At 37.9% G+C, this 19,868-nt stretch overlaps 4 protein-coding genes across 9 annotated transcripts in view; 3 read left to right on the forward strand and 1 right to left on the reverse strand.

Annotated features, from left to right (window-relative positions):
• The first annotated feature begins 333 nt into the window (after positions 1-333).
• Positions 334-2,996, forward strand: LOC144022421 (C-C chemokine receptor type 5-like). The gene is made up of 3 exons (XM_077527191.1): positions 334-415; positions 626-787; positions 852-2,996. Exons 1-3 carry the CDS (start codon positions 409-411, stop codon positions 1,745-1,747), a joined length of 1,065 nt encoding a protein of 354 aa, XP_077383317.1. The 5' UTR covers positions 334-408; the 3' UTR covers positions 1,748-2,996.
• Positions 2,997-3,436: 440 nt separating this feature from the next.
• LOC144022910 (C-C chemokine receptor type 8) lies at positions 3,437-10,163 on the forward strand. Of its 3 annotated transcripts, XM_077528112.1 has the most exons (5): positions 3,437-3,626; positions 4,688-4,854; positions 4,970-5,142; positions 5,950-6,225; positions 10,113-10,163. In XM_077528112.1, exons 2-5 carry the CDS (start codon positions 4,692-4,694, stop codon positions 10,140-10,142), a joined length of 642 nt encoding a protein of 213 aa, XP_077384238.1. In that variant the 5' UTR covers positions 3,437-3,626; positions 4,688-4,691; the 3' UTR covers positions 10,143-10,163. The 3 variants fall into 3 exon arrangements, with proteins under 3 accessions (XP_077384238.1, XP_077384236.1, XP_077384237.1); XM_077528110.1 differs by lacking the exon at positions 10,113-10,163 and having other exon boundaries at positions 5,950-7,767; XM_077528111.1 differs by lacking the exons at positions 3,437-3,626; positions 10,113-10,163 and having other exon boundaries at positions 4,641-4,854; positions 5,950-7,767.
• Positions 8,877-15,522, forward strand: ccr8.2 (chemokine (C-C motif) receptor 8.2). Of its 3 annotated transcripts, XM_077528107.1 has the most exons (3): positions 8,877-10,228; positions 10,590-10,660; positions 13,509-15,522. In XM_077528107.1, the coding sequence occupies exons 2-3, from the start codon at positions 10,596-10,598 to the stop codon at positions 14,587-14,589; spliced, it is 1,146 nt and encodes a 381-aa protein (XP_077384233.1). In that variant the 5' UTR covers positions 8,877-10,228; positions 10,590-10,595; the 3' UTR covers positions 14,590-15,522. The 3 variants fall into 3 exon arrangements, with proteins under 3 accessions (XP_077384233.1, XP_077384234.1, XP_077384235.1); XM_077528108.1 differs by having other exon boundaries at positions 8,877-10,660; XM_077528109.1 differs by lacking the exon at positions 10,590-10,660 and having other exon boundaries at positions 10,203-10,228.
• A 2,136-nt stretch (positions 15,523-17,658) lies between these two features.
• triob (trio Rho guanine nucleotide exchange factor b) overlaps positions 17,659-19,868 on the reverse strand; it is a 107,473-nt gene continuing 105,263 nt past the window's right edge. For both annotated transcript variants that reach the window (XM_077527041.1, XM_077527042.1), the window contains one exon: positions 17,659-19,727. In XM_077527041.1, the coding sequence (XP_077383167.1) occupies positions 19,327-19,727 (401 nt within the window). In that variant the 3' untranslated portion in view covers positions 17,659-19,326. The remainder of the gene's footprint in view (positions 19,728-19,868) is intronic.

The following is a 19,868-nucleotide window of genomic DNA, read 5'->3' on the forward strand; positions in this document are numbered from 1 at the left end:
TATTTCACCTTCACCTGAGGCCTATTGGTTTAATGGCTTTAAAGCGTCCGCAGCTTGGGCGAAGAACCCAGATAACCAGCACTTCATAATGAGACAATGGTCCTAAGCCAAGAAAAGGATGGAGTGCCATCTGCAGGTCAAAGATGAAATCAACAGAGGGTATTTTAAAGTTAAAGTATGTGAGTATATACAGTAGCTGTTCTGGTCCTTCCGTTATTTTGGTTATCTCTGCATACCAAGTGTCCACACCTGATAAGTATCTAAGTCATACAGGAAACAAGAGCTGCATTTATGTTCCTTCTTACCAGGAATAGTGAAGAAACAAGGACACTTATTACCGGTACCCAGTAAAGAGCTACACAGAGACCGAAGAGCTTCTGGTTTGTTGACAGCAAGACATCAGTCATCATGACAGGTGAATACGCTTTTAACATTTTGGCAATTATATTTTGCGCCATTTATCACTGAAGGATTCCAATATATCAGTATTCTAAATAGTCTACATATTTCTGCTTGTGAATGTTTTGACTCCTGTTGTCAACACATTTTGGCATAGTGACGACAGGGTTTCAATATGTAGCCTAAGCGGCAATAAAGCAAGATATCTCAAACCTTGTGTCTACAGAAGCAACTGTCACTGTGACGCCGCCGATTGAATATGATTATTCGGGGTATGATGAATCTACAAGTGTAGATTACAGTCCCTGTGTCAGTGGTGACGCGATGGAATTCAACAGAGTATTCATCATTATTCTCTACTCTTTGGTTATCATCCTTGGCTTCATTGGTAAGTGTCCACCTAAAGATTTGAGCATGTTCTCCTGCTCACACGTTTCTCCTCATCTTTCAAGGTAATGTCCTGGTGGTGTGTGTCCTGGTGAAATATCGTAACCAGACGACCCTGACAGATGTCTGTCTATTCAACTTAGCGTTGTCTGATCTACTCTTCATCATCACGCTTCCACTCTACACACACTACATGATGGTCAAAGAGTGGACCCATGGGGACCTTTTGTGCCATTTCAGTAGCGGTTCCCACACCGCTGGCTTTTTCTGCAGCGTATTCTTCATGATTGTCATGACAGTGGACCGCTATCTGGTTATCATGCATGACGCCAAGGTGGTGAAATACCGCACTGTGAGAACAGGGGTCACTCTCACTGTGGTTGTGTGGCTGCTGAGCTTCTGTGTCTCCCTTCCTTCTTTCATCTTCACTAGAGTAACACAGCAGCCTCCCGGGCTGGGTTGCAGTTATGAGCCACAGAATGGTGCTTGGCTGGCGTACGCCATCTTATCGAATACTATTTTGGGTCTGGTGATTCCTCTGCTGGTTATGGTGCTGTGTTACTCCAGGATCATTCCTGTCCTGATGAGGATAAAGAGTGCAAAGAAGCAACGTATTGTCAAGCTTATAATTTCAATCGTGGTTATCTTCTTTCTCTTATGGGCACCATTTAACATTTCACTTTTTCTAGTATTTCTGCATTCTACGGGTAATTTTGCAAATGGCTGTGACTCCTTTAAAAATTTACAACTGTCAGTATTGGTCACTGAGACAATTGCATTCACTCACTGCTGCTTGAATCCCATTATATATGGTTTTGTTGGGCAGAAGTTTATGAGGCGGGTCTTGTTGTTGTTCGAATGTGTGCCTGGGATTTCGATTTCTCGCAGGCGCTCATCAGACTGCTCTTCCCGGAAGAGTTCTGTCATTTCCAGGTCCTCAGAGGCCATGTTTATCATGTAGCATTCATCATTTCTTTCGGTCTGTCTGTTTGCCTGCCTGCCCTTTCTGCCCTGTCTGTCTAATTTAGTCAGTCAATCAGCCCAGTGTCAAAAAAGTTGTTCACAGTCACAGGTGAAAGGTCCTCAGACCTAAAATATACAGTCAAAAATTTGAACAAAAGATCCCGACTATTCTGTGGAAAGATCTGAATTTGCAATCTGGATCGTCAGTCACGCTTCAAAACTGAGACAGGAGTGGACCAAAAATCATAAGCGACAGGTGTGGAACATAAATCTTACTGAGAGTCCATTTATGGTATTATTATTATTATTATATTTGTAGTGTTGGTTAAATTTTTGTCCAGGTCATGTGATTTTTTTTTTCCTTGAAAAAATTATCTTGAAAAAAAAAAAAAAAAAAAAAAAAAAACATAATGGATTTTGTTTTTACATTATTATATTAGTATTACAATTGTCAGTTGATTTCAGTGACGTTTGCGTTTTTTTCTTTCCAGCTTACGTGTGTATTTTGAGTTGTCAAATTTGTTTTCAATATAATCAGCTTTTATGTATATAAATTGTACATTCATTATTATTTCTTTCTTTTCTGATCATTTGTTAGATTACTGTAGTTATCGAAAAAAAAAAGTATAGTAAAAGTTATAGTAAAAGTTTTGCCTCTCATAAAGTATTTTTTAGTTCTTTTGACTACGATTATCATAAACATCTGAGTCTAGCCTTAGTTGTGCAGTGGTGCACATAGCTGAATTTCTTGTGGCTAGTGTACAATTAATTCCCCACTCATAATCCAAGATGAAAATTAAGCCAAGTTTATTTGGTTATCATGAAAGAGCAGTGGCGGAAATATGTGGTGGCCAGGGGTGGACATGGCCACCCCTTGTCACTCTATGACCACCCCGCTGGCTACCCCCACACCTAGGGGTAAATTTTGACATATCTGATTTTTCTGCCTTTGTCATATGGATGCAATGTTCTGACAAGTTTTTTAATTATTATTATTATTAACTTCATATTTAATGAATAAATATAAATTTTATCTGAATGCAAACTCAATCAAAGTCTGTCTTTACTAAAGAACATTTCATTTTACAGTTAATGTCAATCAAAATCGTTATTTTCACACTATTGCAAGAGGGAAGTCTGGGTTTCCCTCCTGAAGCTGCTGCCCCCGCGACCCGACCCCGGATAAGCGGAAGAAGATGGATGGATGGATGGATGCAAGCAAACAGCATGACTGAAAAGTCATTGTTTATTATACCATCCACAATCATGATTTCATAAATTAAATGCACACATATAAAGAACCTTGGTCAACACATTTGTTCACATTTGCTACTGTATATTAACAGCGGTCATGATGATGGTACTTGGAGAGAATGTTATCATTTGAGGTGATAGTTGATGTAAAATTTTATTGCTCATCGATTTTGCTTGGGGTCACACTCTCTTAAAGTTGCGTGCACATGAAGAAACACAAGTAATTATTCTCTTGTATGTAATGAAAAAAAACAAAACAGGAAGAGCGAAAGTACAAAAAAAAAACACTAGTACAAGCAAGTACTGGAAATCCATATACTGTACAACAAAGTTTGTGAGGGTTTCCTGTTTCTGAAAAATAAGTGCAAATCTAAAATACCGACAATAGGCTTCTCATTAACATTTTTCAGTCATGTTTGACACACAACGGGGCATTTCGTAGAAAACCACAAGTTACCTCTACTGTATATGTTGGAAGCAACACCTTCACTTGGCTTTTACCAGAAAACAGCTTTGCTACAGGATTTGACTCGACGTTTTGAACAAGGCACAATAACAGGACATGCAAATCTGACACGGCGCAGAGCAGACAGCAAGGAGCAACAATTTTGTCAGAGAATGTGGTAATTGACTTTTTGCTTTGATATAATCTTCTTAGCTTTAACTCTCTTTTTTTTTTTTTTTTTTTTTTTTTTTTTTTGACAGCTCTCCAACAATTCTTATAAAAAATGTTGGACTTGTGTGTACTCTACGTGTGCGTGTTTGTGTCTAACAGTATCTGCTGCAGGAAGTGGGGGTCTCATGGGTGTCATTGTTGTGGCTCAGTGAAGCCCATAAATTACAAAAACAAAGACCACATGAGTGTAGTCAGAGTTTTCTAAATAGCTACTCAAGTGTTTCCTGTTCAACTCTATATCTAAATTTTCAACATCAGTGCCGTTATACTTATCAGATCAAGCAAGCCATATCAAAGTGTATATCACCATTTCATTTGAAGATTATCTACAGTGAATGCGACTCCAGATCAAGTCTTTCTGCGATGACTCACATCATGATAATCGTGAAAGTTCATTTTAAAGAGCAGGAAAGTACAGTTATAGTTGTGAATTTACTCTGAGTATCCTCTTTACATACATTTAAGACCGAAAATGTTCATAATGTACTCTGGCAAAAGCCAGAAGACAACAAATTAATAAATACAAAATGTAGTATAATGAAACATTTACCCAGATAATTTAGAGCTTCACTGAACTATGATGAGCAAAAAATGCATTCGCTGCCTTAAAAAAAAAAAGCATCTTCATAATTGTTTCGCATTTTATTATTCTTCATATGAATTTACATTGCTTAAAAAAAAAATGTCTGAAGATTTTATAGTGCATGCACATGAAATAAATGTTCTAAAAAATATGAAAATGATTCATTTTAGGGACTTAATAAAATAATATTTTGCAAGGAATTCAGAAGTTAATAAATAAACAGCATTTCTTAAAAAGGAGCGATGCATCAGAAATGTTGAATATTACAGCTGCGGGTTTATGCGAATGAACTTCTGGTGTTGGCGTCTTTCATTTATTTTTTTTTAAATTAGCATTTTGGCATTTTTAACATCTTTAAAAAAAAATAGAGATTATTTTGCTCTGCTCGAATGAATTAATTTCTTTCTTTGTATCTGCTTACACAGATTTATGGCTGCAACAAAGAACGAGACCTTTATTTACTTGTACATGTATGATGATGATAACTATGATTTCAATTCCACCCATTGTGAGGACGAGAGCCCACAGTTTTCGAAAGGATTCATGGCCATGCGGGTTGTCCTCTGTATCCTGTTTTTTCTTGGTTTGCTCGGTATGTTCTGAAAGTGCAATATACTGTCATACACATTTGCTGTAAACACGTTCAAATTCTCTATAGACAACAAAACAAAACAGAGGAACCTACAGAAAAATGTGTTGTTTCACAGGCAACTCCACTGTACTCTGGATTCTCCACCGCTACATCAAGATGAAGACATTGACTGATATTTGTCTCCTCAACCTGGCGCTCTCAGACCTTACGCTGGCTCTTTCTCTCTTCCTGTGGGCCTACAATTCTCAGAACCTGGCAGTATGCAAAGTTACGACGGGAGTCTATCAGGTGGGACAGGATTGCGGTACAGAAATACACAAAATAAAACATACTTATTTAGAATACAGTAAAGCCACTGGAATTTGATTATTTGTAAGACTTCAAAAACACGTCAGGCAATAAATCTATCAAATCTTCTGAATTGTTTGGATTCCTTTTCCTGAATTGCTACTCTGTCTAACCAGGCTATCCGTTAGCCTGTCAATGGTGTTTGGCATTGTTTGTTAGCATTAAGCTAAACACGAAACAGATCTAATGAAGACAAAACTATGTGGTTGTTTAAAATACACAATGTGTAATTCCCCATTGAGCACTTGTATCTCAAATTTTTGCTCGCAATTCAAAGCAAAACACGTCCCACGACTGCTCATATCTCGAAAAACATTCATAGCATAGCTGAGCTTATTATGCGTTCACACACGGATGGGAAGACACAGAGAAACAACACTACAAACAATTAAGTAGTCAATTTTCCATAATTATGTCCCTTTTAAATCATCTAAGAGACATTTATTCAAATACTCAACAACACTGAATGTCTGAGCTCAGTTTCAGATTTCGAATATTACCTCTGTAGAGTACAATTGGGTCAAACCAACATGATAACCAGAGAGACTGATTTCTATGGGTGAAAACAACTGTGAAACCAAGAGACAATAGAAAATCAATACACAAACATTGCCACAGCAAATAATTCCATTTGGAATGTCCCGAAAAATAAAGACACGAAGGAGATTCCTCATTATGTGCTAAAACAACAACAGAATTGCATCCACTTCAAATGTATTTCAGGCCAACCTCCGCTCTCCTTTCCAGTTGGGATTTTACAGCGGTACGTTGTTTGTGACCTTGATGAGCGTGGACCGCTACCTGGCCATCGTTCACGCTGTGGCGACCATGCAAACCCGGACGCTTGGCTGTGGACTTGTTGCCAGCATCGCTATCTGGCTTGTGTCCGTCGTAATGGCAACCCCACAGGTGATATTTGCCACTATTGATATGAGTCACAACAACTCCTTGAGTTGTCAGCCGGCTTATCCAGAAGAAAGGCAGCAGATTTGGAAAATGCTGCGAAACTTCACCGAGAACACAGTGAGTCTTTTCCTGTGTCTACCTATCCAATTCTTTTGCTATCTGAAGATCCTGCTTGTGTTGTCCAAGGCGAGGAACTCCAACAAGGGTCGAGCAGTCAAACTGATTTTCACCATTGTCTGTGTGTTTGTCGTGTGCTGGGTCCCCTACAACGTTGTAGTTTTCCTTCAGACACTGCAACTCTTTGAGGTGTTCAACACCTGCAAGGCCTCAAATGCAATCAGATTAGCTATGACCTGGTCTGAGCTCATTGCATTGTCACACTGCTGTGTAAATCCAATCATTTATGCCTTAGTTGGGGAGAAATTTCGGAAGCCTTTGGGGAATTTGTTGTGCAGATACAGTTACAAGAGAAGAGGTTCTGTCAGTCAGAGAGACAACTCGGAGAAAGAAACTTCCAACACAGCTCTAAGATCCTATTACAGTGGTGTCAAACATAAGGCCCGCGGGCCGGATCAGGCCCGCAAAGGGGTTTAATCCGGCCCACGAGAGGATTTTATAAAGTTAAAAAAATAAAATAAAAAATAAAATAAAACGGTACTATCAGACTAATTAATGAGCCGGCCGGCCACAATCAAAATATATAAAATTTCTAATTTCACAAGCAGTCCTCAGATGAGCAATGCAACTTGTACAGGAGAATCGTCCTGGATGTCATTATTTTACACACAACTTAGTTACGTTATTTATTTATTTATTTATTTATTTATTTATTTTAATCATAGACCGACAAACGTTTTAAATACGACACAAATTCAATTACTGGTAACACAAATAGATATATAAGGATTAGCATCCTTATAACGTCATTAACTGCACCAGGCAATGCATTCTGGGAACAATATATGCAAAACAGGTCGATTTAACACATCCAGAACTCAGTGTTGCCGCGTTCCATTTGCATTTCTATTATTTTTTGGAACAATATGATTACAGCTGAGCTCTGTAATTTAGGGCAGGCACACAAATAGCAAAAATCTGCGTATAATTGACGGCAATCGTTTTTAAGTTATATACCGTTATTTTACCGATGCGGCCCAATTGGTAATATATTTTCCTCCATGCGGCCCCTGAGCTAACATGAGTTTGACACCCCTGTCCTATTAGGATACGAGAAACTAGGAAGAGGTAAAATAGTGTGGAAGTGATTGTCTTGACTGGAAGCAGTCGTCTGAGCCTACTGAATGTCTACAGTGGCCTATTCTATGCCTTTATTATTTGTTGTACAGTATTTAAACCAGGCTCGCTGTTTTCCCTCCTTTTAGTCATCAACCAATTAAAAAATAAATAAATAAATATATATATATATATATATATATATATAAAATCAGTGTATAATTAGTGTTTCCCCACACAATTTAGGCCTGGGAATCGTTGACTGTCTCACGATTCGATTCGATTACGATTTTTTGGTCTACGATTCGATATCGATTTTCAATTCAAAATTATTTGATTGACAAATGATTTCTGCTTCAATTTACAGATATACAAAAAAAAATTCCACAAAAACAGAATGTGGGCTACAACTGCCTTTTCCTCTTCTTCTTCATTTCTAATTTAAATAACATCGATTTTTGGATATTAAACATCAATTCTGAATCTTAATAAATAAGAATTTCGATTCTTTTATGAATCAATTTTTTGACACACCACTAATGTTAATACTTGGACGGGCCACCCAAGTAAACTGGCCACCATACAAGAAATTTTAATAAAATAAAATAAAATAAATAAAATTTAAAATATATATATATATATATATATATATATATATATATATATATATATATATATATACGTGTGTCACGACCAGGTATACCGCATGCCGTCACTCACTTGTGGATCATGTGGTTAGAGGAGACATAAGTAACAGGACTGAGACCCCGCCTACCATTTGCCCCCCCCCCCAAAAAAAAATGTTACCATCTCAGTTTTTTGTTGCACTTTTAAAACATGGCTGTTTTTATTTATTTTTTTGGCAAACTCAAAATGAGTTACTGGTTGTCTTTGAAGCAGCGATATCAAAATTCAGCTTCATGGTTCATAATGTTTCAATGTATTTGTACATGTTAGACTTATAGCAGGACTCGAAAGTATGAGAGAGAGAGAGAGAGAGAGACTTATTTTTTATCCTTTATATGCTGATGGCTTCATTTCATATTCTTTTGTAAAAGTGTGCATATAATTATAAATAAAGAGGAAGAACAACAATAAAGTCCCCGGATAATTATTTTTTATTACGTTTCAACAAGGGAAAGGCTTCTTGGTGCCAGTCTGTCTGCTGCATCTGTAGGGCTTTTATGTTGAATACTTTAACTGTCACAAGCTTCTCGCTGTCATCTTCAGTTATTCAAATACTGTCAGAGAGAGAACCCAGTTGAATGCTATCCAACAATGTGGGTGATGATGATGCATAGTCGTAGTTTAGCATTTGAGAAGTCAGATTATTTTTTCAGAAAACTGAAAAACTGAACTATTTACTGATTAATTTAAATTACTTAAATAATCTGTTAACAAAGGATGTATCCAATTGTAGCAAAAGGTGGCCAGCATCGTGAGACATTTAATGGGAGAAAAAAGAAAACAAAATCTTTTGTTAAAATGACTTAGGCCCATTATTTTAAGACGTCGACGATAATTGATGAACCGACAGGTGTCCTCACACTTTAACTAGCGGCTAAAGTTTAGCCACTAGTTCAGTAGTCTGCCGTCAACAAATACACTGCAGATCAGCCTCTGGCTAGGAGACATCATGGTGAAGCAATTTGATTTTGGTGGTACATCAAACTCATTTTAAACAGCTTTTGAAAATAGAAAATAGTATATGTGTTGTCAGATGCTATTTTCAAGAAAATCATGTTCTTTTTGTTTTTAAAAAGACAGTGTGCATTATTTAGCGCCATGTGGTGGTGAACTAAAAATTAATTTACCGGTATTTAAAAAGAGACATTTGATTTAATTTATTCATTTTTCCTTTTGGATACATTATTATAACAGATTACATGGATCACATCATTTGCAACATTAGCATCCGAAAAAAAAAAGAAAAAAGGAAGTTCTATCACATCATCATACTTTTAAATATATAGTTGTACGTCTAGTAATACCTAATTATATTCCAAAGGTAGCAGCAGATTTAGTAGCAGTGAGTGGTTGTGTAGATGTCGACTTTAGCTAGCATTTAAGAGCCACTTTACCTCCTCAGGCTTACTGCTTTAGTGAGGGCTTCATTACGAGTCTTAAAGGAGTGTGCTTCACTGTTTACTATATTTTAAGTACAGAAACTGTTGGAAAATGTTTGTAAATGTTTGAAATGACATCAAATTGTTTTGGGCTAATAATAGTTTGTGATGTATTATAGTTTAAAATATTAATATAGGCAATTGGAAGCACTTTTAGGGGGATGCCAATTATTTATGGAAATTGCATTGGCTCAGCCTATGTCAAGCAAATCCACTGAATAGTGTCAGCGATATTCAAAATAAAACAAAAGTCTGACCCAAGATGGCTGAGGTTGACGTCAAACATTAAAATGTCAAGTATGGTAGAGTTTAGGTCAGGTTGGCTGCATTATCTATCCAAAATATACTTTCAAATGAATGATAATTATTCCGCCAAAACTATTTGACAAGAAGCCGTAGCTGAAATGTGTCATCTGTAACATTTAACAGGTGCATCTGGCAAGCAAATGCCACCACAACACTTGTGAGAGTGCCACAAAGCATTGCACGGCGCCGCTTGAGTCTCGAGCAGTGCATGTGCACTTGCTGCAAGACCTTGTTTTTTTTTTAACCTTGCAACCACTAACTTGTGGTTCTATATATTTGAAAGCATCCTCAGGAAGTATTGCTATAAAAAATGCATATGTAACCTTTTCTTTTCTCAAGAACAATATAGCCAGCAACTATAGTCAATAGTTGTTTGGGGGTGACGGTGACCATTTACTTACCAATGTGATCAATCTAGGATTACCACCAACATCACATCTTCAAATCACCGCAAGGTAAAGGATTTTTTTTTCTTTTTATAATATATGTATTAGTATAATAGCTCATGGTACACATAATATCAATGTGTTAGTCTGTTCTCAACCAAAACGCACACTCACAATGCAAACTATATCCGTTTTAACAAATATTAAGTCTAATTTCATCCATTTTGCCCACCTATTTTCTAAATTCAAAGTTATTCATTTAATCTTCAAATATGTTCAGGTCATTGTATTAAACATTGCAATTTCATTTCAAGTATCTTGAAATGTAATATTTTTCATTACAAGAGTTTTCTGTTGAAAGTTAGTTTTAACAAGGCGGATTTTTTATAAGTATACACAATGCAGGTTCTGCTTATTTTATATTTTACAGACAACCATGGCTGAAAGTCCTTCAGTTCTTAGTGGCTTGAGCGAGGACCTATTTCCAATGGAATTAACATGGTAAGAATAGTGTAGGAATAAAATTGTATTCCTCTGCTAACAGTCTTTAAAAAAAAAAAAAGACTATAATTACTTAATGGGCTCGACTACTTCCTGAATTTAACACCACTCCTTAGTTTCCTCTCTTTCATGATTGGACAAACTGATTAATCCAGGTGTGTCTGGCCATTGTCATCGTGGTTACTGGGAGGTACTACTACGTATTACTACGAGGTCAGGCACACCTGGATTAATCAGCTTGTCCAATCATGAAAGAGAGGAAACTAAGGAGTGGTATTGAGTTCAGGAAGTAGTGGATTTGTGCGAAGAGCCCAATGTCCAAATTGTGATCCTTTAGCCTCATTACTGCTGTCGGGCCAAACCTTGTACTCACAAATCTTCACTATTTAGGAGACCCCAAAAACTGCATGTTTGTTCAACTATTAACATTGAATCATCAAAGACAGCAAGCCATTTTTAACTATTTTAGATTGGTCAAAAAAACAAAAAAAAAACAAAAAACAAAAAAAAAACACCCACGAGTGGACCAAAATTACAGGTTTTTTTTGTTTGTTTTTTTTTTAAATATGAAATTTGCAAAATTGTGACTTTTCGGCCTGACAACCAGTGATATTCTGTACTTTTAAACATGTCAGTTCTGTCAGTTATTAGGAATGTAAATGCTTTCTGGTAAAATTTTAACACACACGTGCCATGTTTTGGCGTTTGTAATATTCCATGAAGAATTACGAGGTTACACTAATTAAAAAAATACCAAATGACCACACTTTGTGTATGGTTTAGGGTTTGCATGGTGGCGTAAGGAGGGAAAGCGCTCTCAACCAGTATTTAATACCAAAAAAAATAATAACGCACTCTGGAATAATTTAAAAAACGAAATTATCAAGGTAAAAAACAAAAACTGAACAAAACAGATTCAACCATACTTAAACTCACCATAACATGGAGGCATGACAACTGTCAGGACGAAGAAGAAAGAAAGAAAAAAAAAAAAAAAACTATGAGGGGTTGCTGCATTTGAGGAAGATGGGAAGTCGGAGTTTTCCGGCTTCCTACCAGGAAGTATGCACAGGAGTTGCGAAATCGGGGGGCAGGGGAAAAAGGGACCGCGACTTCAGCGACGGGTTTAAATTTGACGTCACTCAAAAATGACGAACCCCATAGAGACCGTGAATGGCAAAACATAATTTACACAATTAGAAACATATTCATCTATTTATTTACATTAATTTAGTTATTCAAAAAAGTAACTTTACGTAACCCAACGTGATTTCGACTGACTATGTTACCCATAACAACAAACAATTTATTGGAATCAGCCATCTTTGTTGTTTACATTCGTTTCAAACGCTTTGAGGTTGGAGCTGGGAGATTCCAAGTTGTATATGTCCGACTTCCCACCTTCCTCGAATGCAGCATAATTACAAGGAAACTGGCGAGATAACGAGGAACACCTGGACAAGACTGCGGGATCTGATTGGTTGACACAAGGGACCAGATTGACGAGCACAGGTGGAAACAAAACAACCTCACGAGCAGGACACAAACCACAAGAAAACAAGACAAGGTTTCCTCGGACGGCCTTTATGACTGAATCTAAATAAATGTATGATGGTCTCATATTGCATATAATCAACAAATTGATAAATAACTACTTTTGAAATCAGAGGCCAATAAAAAACTACCGGTAATTGTTCTCTCAACTCAACTCAATACGACTCCACTTTACTTATAAAGCACTTTAAAACAAGCATTGCTGTATACAAAGTGCTGTACATGAAACAGAAAACAACAAGATAAGAAAAAAAAGAAAAAACAAAACAAAACAAAACAAAACAAAAAAAGACATTTTAGTTGAGTATACATTCATTCATTTATTTTCTTGACCGCTAATTCCTCACAAGGGTCGTGGGGGGTGCTGACGCCTATCTCAGTTAGCTCTGGACAGTAGTTGAGTACAGTCTTCCCTCGCTATAATGCGGTTCACTTTTCGCGGTCTCGCGGATTTTTTTTTAAGTGCAATTTTGCATATTTTTTTACATTAATATACCCATTTTATAACATTTATGAAGGTTTGAACATTGTCAATGTTTGAACAAGAGAGAAATGTGAGAACATGTAAATGCCTCAATGAGAAAAGTGTATAAATTGTGCGGTCGGGGATTTTAGAGCCTTAAAACATTTATAAGAGTTGTAAAACATAAAGCTAACTACTTCGCGGATTTCATTTATTGCGGGTATTTTTTGGAACCTAACCCCAGCGGAAAACGAGGGAACACTGTAATCAACAAATTGATAAATAACTACTTTTGAAATCAGAGGCCAATAAAAACTACCGGTAATTGTTCTCTCAACTCAACTCAACACGACTCCACTTTAGTTATAAAGCACTTTAAAACAAGCATCGCTGTATACAGAGTGCTGTACATGAAACAGAAAACAACAAGATAAGAAAAAAAAAAAAAAAAAAAAAAGACATTTTAGTTGAGTATACATTCATTCATTTATTTTCTTGACCGCTAATTCCTCACAAGGGTCGCGGGGGGTGCTGACGCCTATCTCAGCTAGCTCTGGACAGTAGTTGAGTATACAATTTTTTTGTATTCAAGTAAATACATTTTACATCAGTAAATTAATAACAAGAAGTAGGTGAGTGAATAAATACATTTAAAAGGTAACGAAAATTGTTTGCAATATCTCAACATTTTTCAAAAGTGAAGGCCATTTGATATTTCGATGCACATAATTTGCTTTTGCGTTCCATATAAAATGATGTGCTGGAATTGAGTTTTCTGCCCGTGATTCAGCAGAATTATGTTTAAACGTTGATTATTTTTGCTTCCTTCAGGTCAAATTCAACAGCCTTTGGCGAAAGCACCACGTCCGATTACATGGACTACAGTCTTTTGCCAGACGGCGACTTCGGGCGGTGTGTTTACGGCCGACCTGGAGCTTCTTTTCTGCCAGCTGTCTACTGTATATTCTTCCTGCTGGGCCTTTTTGGGAACGCTCTGGTTGTGTGGGTCATTGTGTGCGGGGTTCGACTTTGCAACATGACGGACGTGTGCCTCCTGAACTTGGCCATCGCCGACCTCCTGTTGGTCGGCTCCCTTCCCTTCCTGGCCTACCAAGTCCGGGACCAGTGGATATTTGGGGACGCTCTGTGCAAAATCTTCCTTGGTATTTACCGCATCGTTTTTTATTCGAGCATTTTTTTCATCATGATAATGAGCATCGATAGGTACTTAGCAATCGTGCATGCGGTTTACGCCATGAGGGTCCGCACGCGCGCTTTCGGTATTATCGTAGCAGTTGTCACATGGCTCGTTGGGTTTTTGTCCTCTTTTCCTGAACTCATCTACCTCAAACAGATGCCTAACCACACGAACTCCACCTTCTGCTACCCCGCGTATCCCACGCCCGCTTGGGACAACTCCAGCGCTCGCTTCTGGCGGGTTTTTGGCCTTTTTAAAATGAACATTTTAGGCTTATTCATTCCCATGGTCATCATGGTTTTTTGCTACTCGCAAATCATCAGGCGGCTGCTTTCCAGCCAATCGTCGAGAAGACAGACCGTCCATTTGGTGGTCATTGTGGTGGCTGTCTTCTTCGTGTGCTGGGTGCCCTACAATGTGGCGTCGCTGTTCAAAGCGCTGGAGCTGTTGCACGTGTACACCGAGTGCGAAAGCAGCAAAGTCATCAAATTTTCTTTGCAAATCACGGAGGTCATCGCCTACTTCCACAGCTGCCTCAACCCGGTCTTGTATGTGTTCGTGGGGCAGAAGTTCCGGAGGAATCTGCTCAGGTTGATCCACAGGGCTCCATGTGGTCTGTGCCAGCTTGTTAAAGTCTTCATACCGCAGCAACAGAGCAGCAGGTCCTTCATCTCCCAAACCAGCAGCCTGGATGAGAGGAGCACTGCTGTGTGACGTGGCTAGCTAGCTTAGCTATCTAGCTATCTATATCAGGCAATAAATGTTTTTAATTGTAAATAATCGCATGACTTCAATTGTTAACTCACAATTATTTGCACATTTTAGATCTGTTCTAAATGTGCAATAAAATGTAGATTATTTTTTTTTTATTGTTTATATTCTTTTAACATAAATGTAGAAAATTTTTTTAAACTAAAATCAATATGTTAGCATGTCCGCCTCCCAGTTCTGAGGACTCAGGCTCCAGCCCTCCTGGGTGGAGTTTGAATGTTCTCCCCGTGCCTGCGTGGGTCTTCTCCGGGTACTCCGGTCTCCTCCCACATTCCAAAGACATGCATGGCAGGTTAATTAGGCGCTCGAAATTGTCCCTAGGTGTGCTTGTGAGTGTGAGTGGTTGTTCGTCTCTGTGTGCCCTGCTGGAAACCAGTTCAGGGTGTACCCCACCTACTGCCCGTAGCCAGTTGGGATAGGCTCCAGCACCCCCCGCGACCCTTGTGAGGAGCAAGCGGTTCAGAAAATGGATAGATGGATGGATAAAAGATATATGGCTGCATCTTTTAGTCATTGATACAAAAATTTCATAATAATTCATAAAATTGAGTTAAAATTTAAAAATGTACTGTACTGTAAAAAATTAGTGTTATATTGATTTGTGCTGAGGTCATTTTTCTGCCACTAGATGGCATAACTGCATTTGTAAGACGGTGATGACAGCTCAGGGTATTATTCTTTTCAAATTAAGAGCTATCCAATCTTTAACATGAAGTAACTCGTAAAATTCTGCATATTTTAAAAATTATCAAATACAACTTGACCCCAGTCTCCAAATTTGTATGCATTATTATTATACCGGCATTTATTTTACTGCTAAATTTTGACGTGGACGTGTCTGCGACAGCAGTTCCCCGAGTACAGGCTTTCCAAGTAAAGGCTTTCCAAGTAAAGGCTGGTCATTCATCACGCGTTTAAAAAAAAAAAAAAAAAAAAAAAAAAAAAAAAGTAATTTCAATTAACTCAAAATTAACGTATTAATTTTGGCACCCCTAATATATATGTATGTATATAAATATAACAGATTGTTTCAAAGAGCTGTTGTGTTGGATTTTTGATGATGCTAGTGATGTACAAGTGTTAGCCAGCAGGCATATGACTGTATCTTGCACAAATTAATTGCTTTGCTGAATTTGTGCAATCCTCAGCCACTTCAGGAAATCGTTGCAGTGAATACAATACATACAAACCTAACATCAATGTGCAAGTCATGCTAAAAAAAAAAAAACCTCACCAACGACTGCAGTCAGCTGCATGTTGCGCAATGAGACGCTGCTGCGACAAATGTTATGACACCTTCATCAACATCTATAGGTTTACGCACATAAAGAAAACCGCAGCATGCAGCCTCCAAGAAAAAAATATATTGTTAGTGTATGCATGTTTTTTGTTTGTTTGTTGTTGTTACATCATTTACTGTTGAAATATGCAACACAAGCGTACCTAGAAGATATATCGAAACGTAACAATATCAAAATGAAGTTTTGTATCGGACATAATTTTGTGTAGAAAGACAGCCACGCACGCGCACACGCACAATGAATTTGCAAATATGACAAACAGACGTGACAGATGTAGTATTTACATCGGGTACCATTTGTGCTGTACCAGCCACTGGCGACTGCTTTATGAAGTGAAACCTCAAACATACATTGAGCACCAACTAAAGCAGGTTTAACATCCGTCGATCGGGGCAGTGTTAATTTTGACAAGAAATTTTAATTTAGTTTTAGTATAGTCTTGACTAAAATGAACATTTTTGTCATAAATCAGTCATCTGATTATATTGTAGTTTTAATCCAATTTTCGTCAACGAAAATAAAGAGTAATTTTAGTCAACTAAAGTGATAATTTCATCAATGTTTTTCTTCAGCATACATTTCAGCTGTTTTACAGAAAATTACAACACACCTATTTATACCTGTAGTTTAACACGCAAGACAAACATTTAACACAGTAGTCAATACAGTAATACTGTTGTTAAGACAGAGATGTGAAAAATTGTCAAACATCTGCAAGGTGCCAATATGGGATTTTGTGTAAAGAGGGAAGAAGCTATTGGAATGTCTGTCTATTGAACCTTCCCATGCTGTTTGTACTTGGACCAGATACATCTGACTATAAACAGCCCACATCTTTGGCAACCATACGTGTAGAGTTACCTTCTTCAAGTAATCCTGTCTTTGGTCTCAAGAGAAATATCCCTTGTTGGAGCCATGATTCTTGCCAATCCAGTTGGTGTGATAACTGCACTGTTTTTAACTGCTGACTAACGAGTAGATGTAATTTGAGGCAGGTGCCCAATGAAGGAAAGCAAATTGACTGGGCGTGTCCTTATTTTCTGCTCAAAATGGAGTGATTCCACATTTTTTTTCCTCAGAATGGAGTTATTCCATATTTATTTCCCTGCGCATGCTCTATAAAAGTAACATTGACTTTCCAGCACAACACTTTTTCTTTTATTTCTTTCTATTTTATTTCTTATTTCTTTGATATTTTATTTATATTTTCTTTTAGTGTTTCTGAAAGCCAAGATGTTGCACTTTGGAATGACCTTCCGACTGTTTCATGCTTTTTATCTGAGTTTGAGCTACAGAATAAAATGTCTGAGTGAGTGCTCATCCAAGACTGGTGATTCCATACTTTTTGCTAGAGGTTGTATGTAATGTTTTCCCTACCTATTATTATATAACAATAGTACTATATTATAAAAGTTATATCGCATTATATTAGGGTAGCAGTATCCATTCGTTCATCCATTTTCTGAACCGCTTATTAGGTAAGTTTTATGTCTTCCTCCTACTCCTGTACAATCTAATTTTATTTAGAATTTTATTCCAGATTTGTGTTTAGTTATTTTCACGTTCCAGAAAAAAAACTTCATTCATTAGTCTAATTATGATTTTATATATATATATATATATATATATATATATATATATATATATATATATATATATATATCATAAACATTTCTTGTGTCGTTTCTGATTTAATTACAGGAGACGGCAATTGCTCTTCGAACGTTTAATGGCAAAATAACACCACAAACTAAAATATTTACACTTACATATAACATGTAAACACAGTCTTCTGTACAGAGGAATATACATGCAAAAGTAAAAATGAAGTCATCATACAACATTCAAATTGACATTGCCGCAGTCAGTGTTGGTGTATTTCAAATATGAAACAGTCACTCTGAGGTTTACATCCTGGCTGGAGGCAAAATGCCCTCTGCCCCTCTCTGTACATCTTTACATCACAAGCAAGAGGCGGATGAGGGGTTCACAAAAGGCATTTCATTACTTACATCATTTGCTTAGAAGCTTTCATATCATTAGATTAACCTTTTTTTTTAGGAAACCCAGATGCTAAAAGACAAAAATAAAAATGACAAAAGAAAAAACATTGCAGAACTAGTTGACGTAACTCTTCCAATGAAATTGATCCACCGAGTTAACCAAACATGAGGATATTAAACAAAAGGAAATGGATTAGGCACCCCATGCTCAGCTCATGCTATATTGCTCAAGGATACAAACAGAAAGCAAGCAAAGTGAAGTCCGCAGCAATTAAATCACCAAACATTCTCATGGAATAATAAATAAAATGGAATTAAACTCTTAAATATCTGGGTTCACTGTGCTCTCTATAAGTTAACACGAAAAATTATAACAATACAGGAAAACAAATAGAAAACTTTGGTATTATTATGGAAACAAACAATGACAAAAAAAAAAGAAGCGTAAGTGCCTCATTTTCTTTGAAATAGATACACATTTCATTTTATATTGTTGCCAAAGCTCGCATTCAAGCTGGAATTTTGCAGATATTAGTACTGAACTTAATAGAAAGAGTTAACACAATACAGACGTCTATTGCAGTACCAGTTACGTACATGCCTTTACTTTATTTCCTTGAAAGACTACAGCTACAAAACAAATCTTGATAAATACTTGCTCAAATGCTCAAGCTGCAACATTGCACGTGGAAACCGACATAAAATGAGTGCATTTCAAAAGTAGTGCATCACTTAATATGCTGTAAATCAAGTTCAGTGGCAACAGATTACTCCAAAATGACAAATGAAAAAGCGAGAATATTTTATTTACAAATAAGGCGGAAGCTTTGCCTTGAAGGTTTTAATCATTTCTTCAACAAGCGAGAGGACAGCAAGTACTATTGCACTCAAAGGAACCGCAACGGAAAACACGGTCTGCTCGTCACGTTGCCGTGACAACGAGCGGACCTCGCTCACAGACGCCACCACGTCTGTCATTTCCTTCAACTTAAAAGTTACTCGCATGTTTGTTCCCTAACTGTACACAGTTTCGCTTACAAAAAGTAATCTCTTTTTACAAAGAAAAAGGCTTCTCCTGTGGTCAACTAAAAGCAGCCTGACGCACTGACTATACATTTCCATTTCCTCTTTGTCACACTATCGCACTCGCAAGAAAAGAACAACTTTTCTGTCCACTAAGTCGGAGTTGGAGATCTCCAACAGTTTGTTGTGCAGGCATAAACGCGGTATGCCGAGGTTAGGAGGGGAAGGGGCGGAGTCAAAAGGGTTCATCAGCAGACGTCATTCAGTCAGCAGCAGCAGCGGGACACTCGTGGGTCAGTGAGGGAACATAGAATCAGTGTGGAAGTGTTGATCTCGCAGGTACTTCCTGTTTGTTACATGTGGTTAAGAAGGCGGTTGTGAAGAAACGCCTTCAACGAGCCGATGGGCCGGACATCGTTCTGGTGTTTCCGTCTGTCGATGAAGGAAATGAGCCGGGACGTGTCCAGGTGCGTGGCGGGATTCTGGCGCGGCGGGAGCTGCATGCGATTGGAGGCGGCGTACCCGACGTCGGGAAGGCGGAGCCACGGCTCCTGCAGGCAGGCGCTGGCCGAGGGCCGCCGCTCGGGCTCGCCCTGCAGCAGCACGCACACGAAGTTGCGGGCGGCTGCGCTCACGCCTTCGAAGTAGTCGTCGGGGAAGCTGAAATCCAGGCGGCAGATGTTCAGACACGTCTCCTCCAGACTCTCGTCCAGGAACGGCGACGCGCCGCTGAGCACGACGTAGGTCAACACACCTGCAAGACACATCAGCACAACAACAATCAGCTATGCACTAAAGAAACTATTTTTTTTCCAGGTTCACACTGTGCCCCTCTTGAAACTTGTTTTTTCCCCATCTCCCTTCCTTATGTTTTTCTTTTTCTAATAAACTCAGG

This window comes from Festucalex cinctus, chromosome 7 (assembly GCF_051991245.1).
Source record: "Festucalex cinctus isolate MCC-2025b chromosome 7, RoL_Fcin_1.0, whole genome shotgun sequence".
NCBI lineage: Eukaryota > Metazoa > Chordata > Actinopteri > Syngnathiformes > Syngnathidae > Festucalex > Festucalex cinctus.

Excerpts from the sequence above, each read along its gene's own strand:
- LOC144022421 (XM_077527191.1), top strand. Across the intron at positions 788-851 it reads TATCATCCTTGGCTTCATTG|GTAATGTCCTGGTGGTGTGT; the intron begins GTAAGTGTCCAC and ends TCATCTTTCAAG.
- LOC144022910 (XM_077528110.1), top strand. The coding sequence starts at position 4,692 with ATGGCTGCAACAAAGAACGAGACCTTTATTTACTTGTACATGTATGAT. Across the intron at positions 4,855-4,969 it reads GTTTTTTCTTGGTTTGCTCG|GCAACTCCACTGTACTCTGG; the intron begins GTATGTTCTGAA and ends GTTGTTTCACAG. Across the intron at positions 5,143-5,949 it reads TTACGACGGGAGTCTATCAG|TTGGGATTTTACAGCGGTAC; the intron begins GTGGGACAGGAT and ends TCTCCTTTCCAG.
- ccr8.2 (XM_077528108.1), top strand. The coding sequence starts at position 10,596 with ATGGCTGAAAGTCCTTCAGTTCTTAGTGGCTTGAGCGAGGACCTATTT. Across the intron at positions 10,661-13,508 it reads TTTCCAATGGAATTAACATG|GTCAAATTCAACAGCCTTTG; the intron begins GTAAGAATAGTG and ends TGCTTCCTTCAG.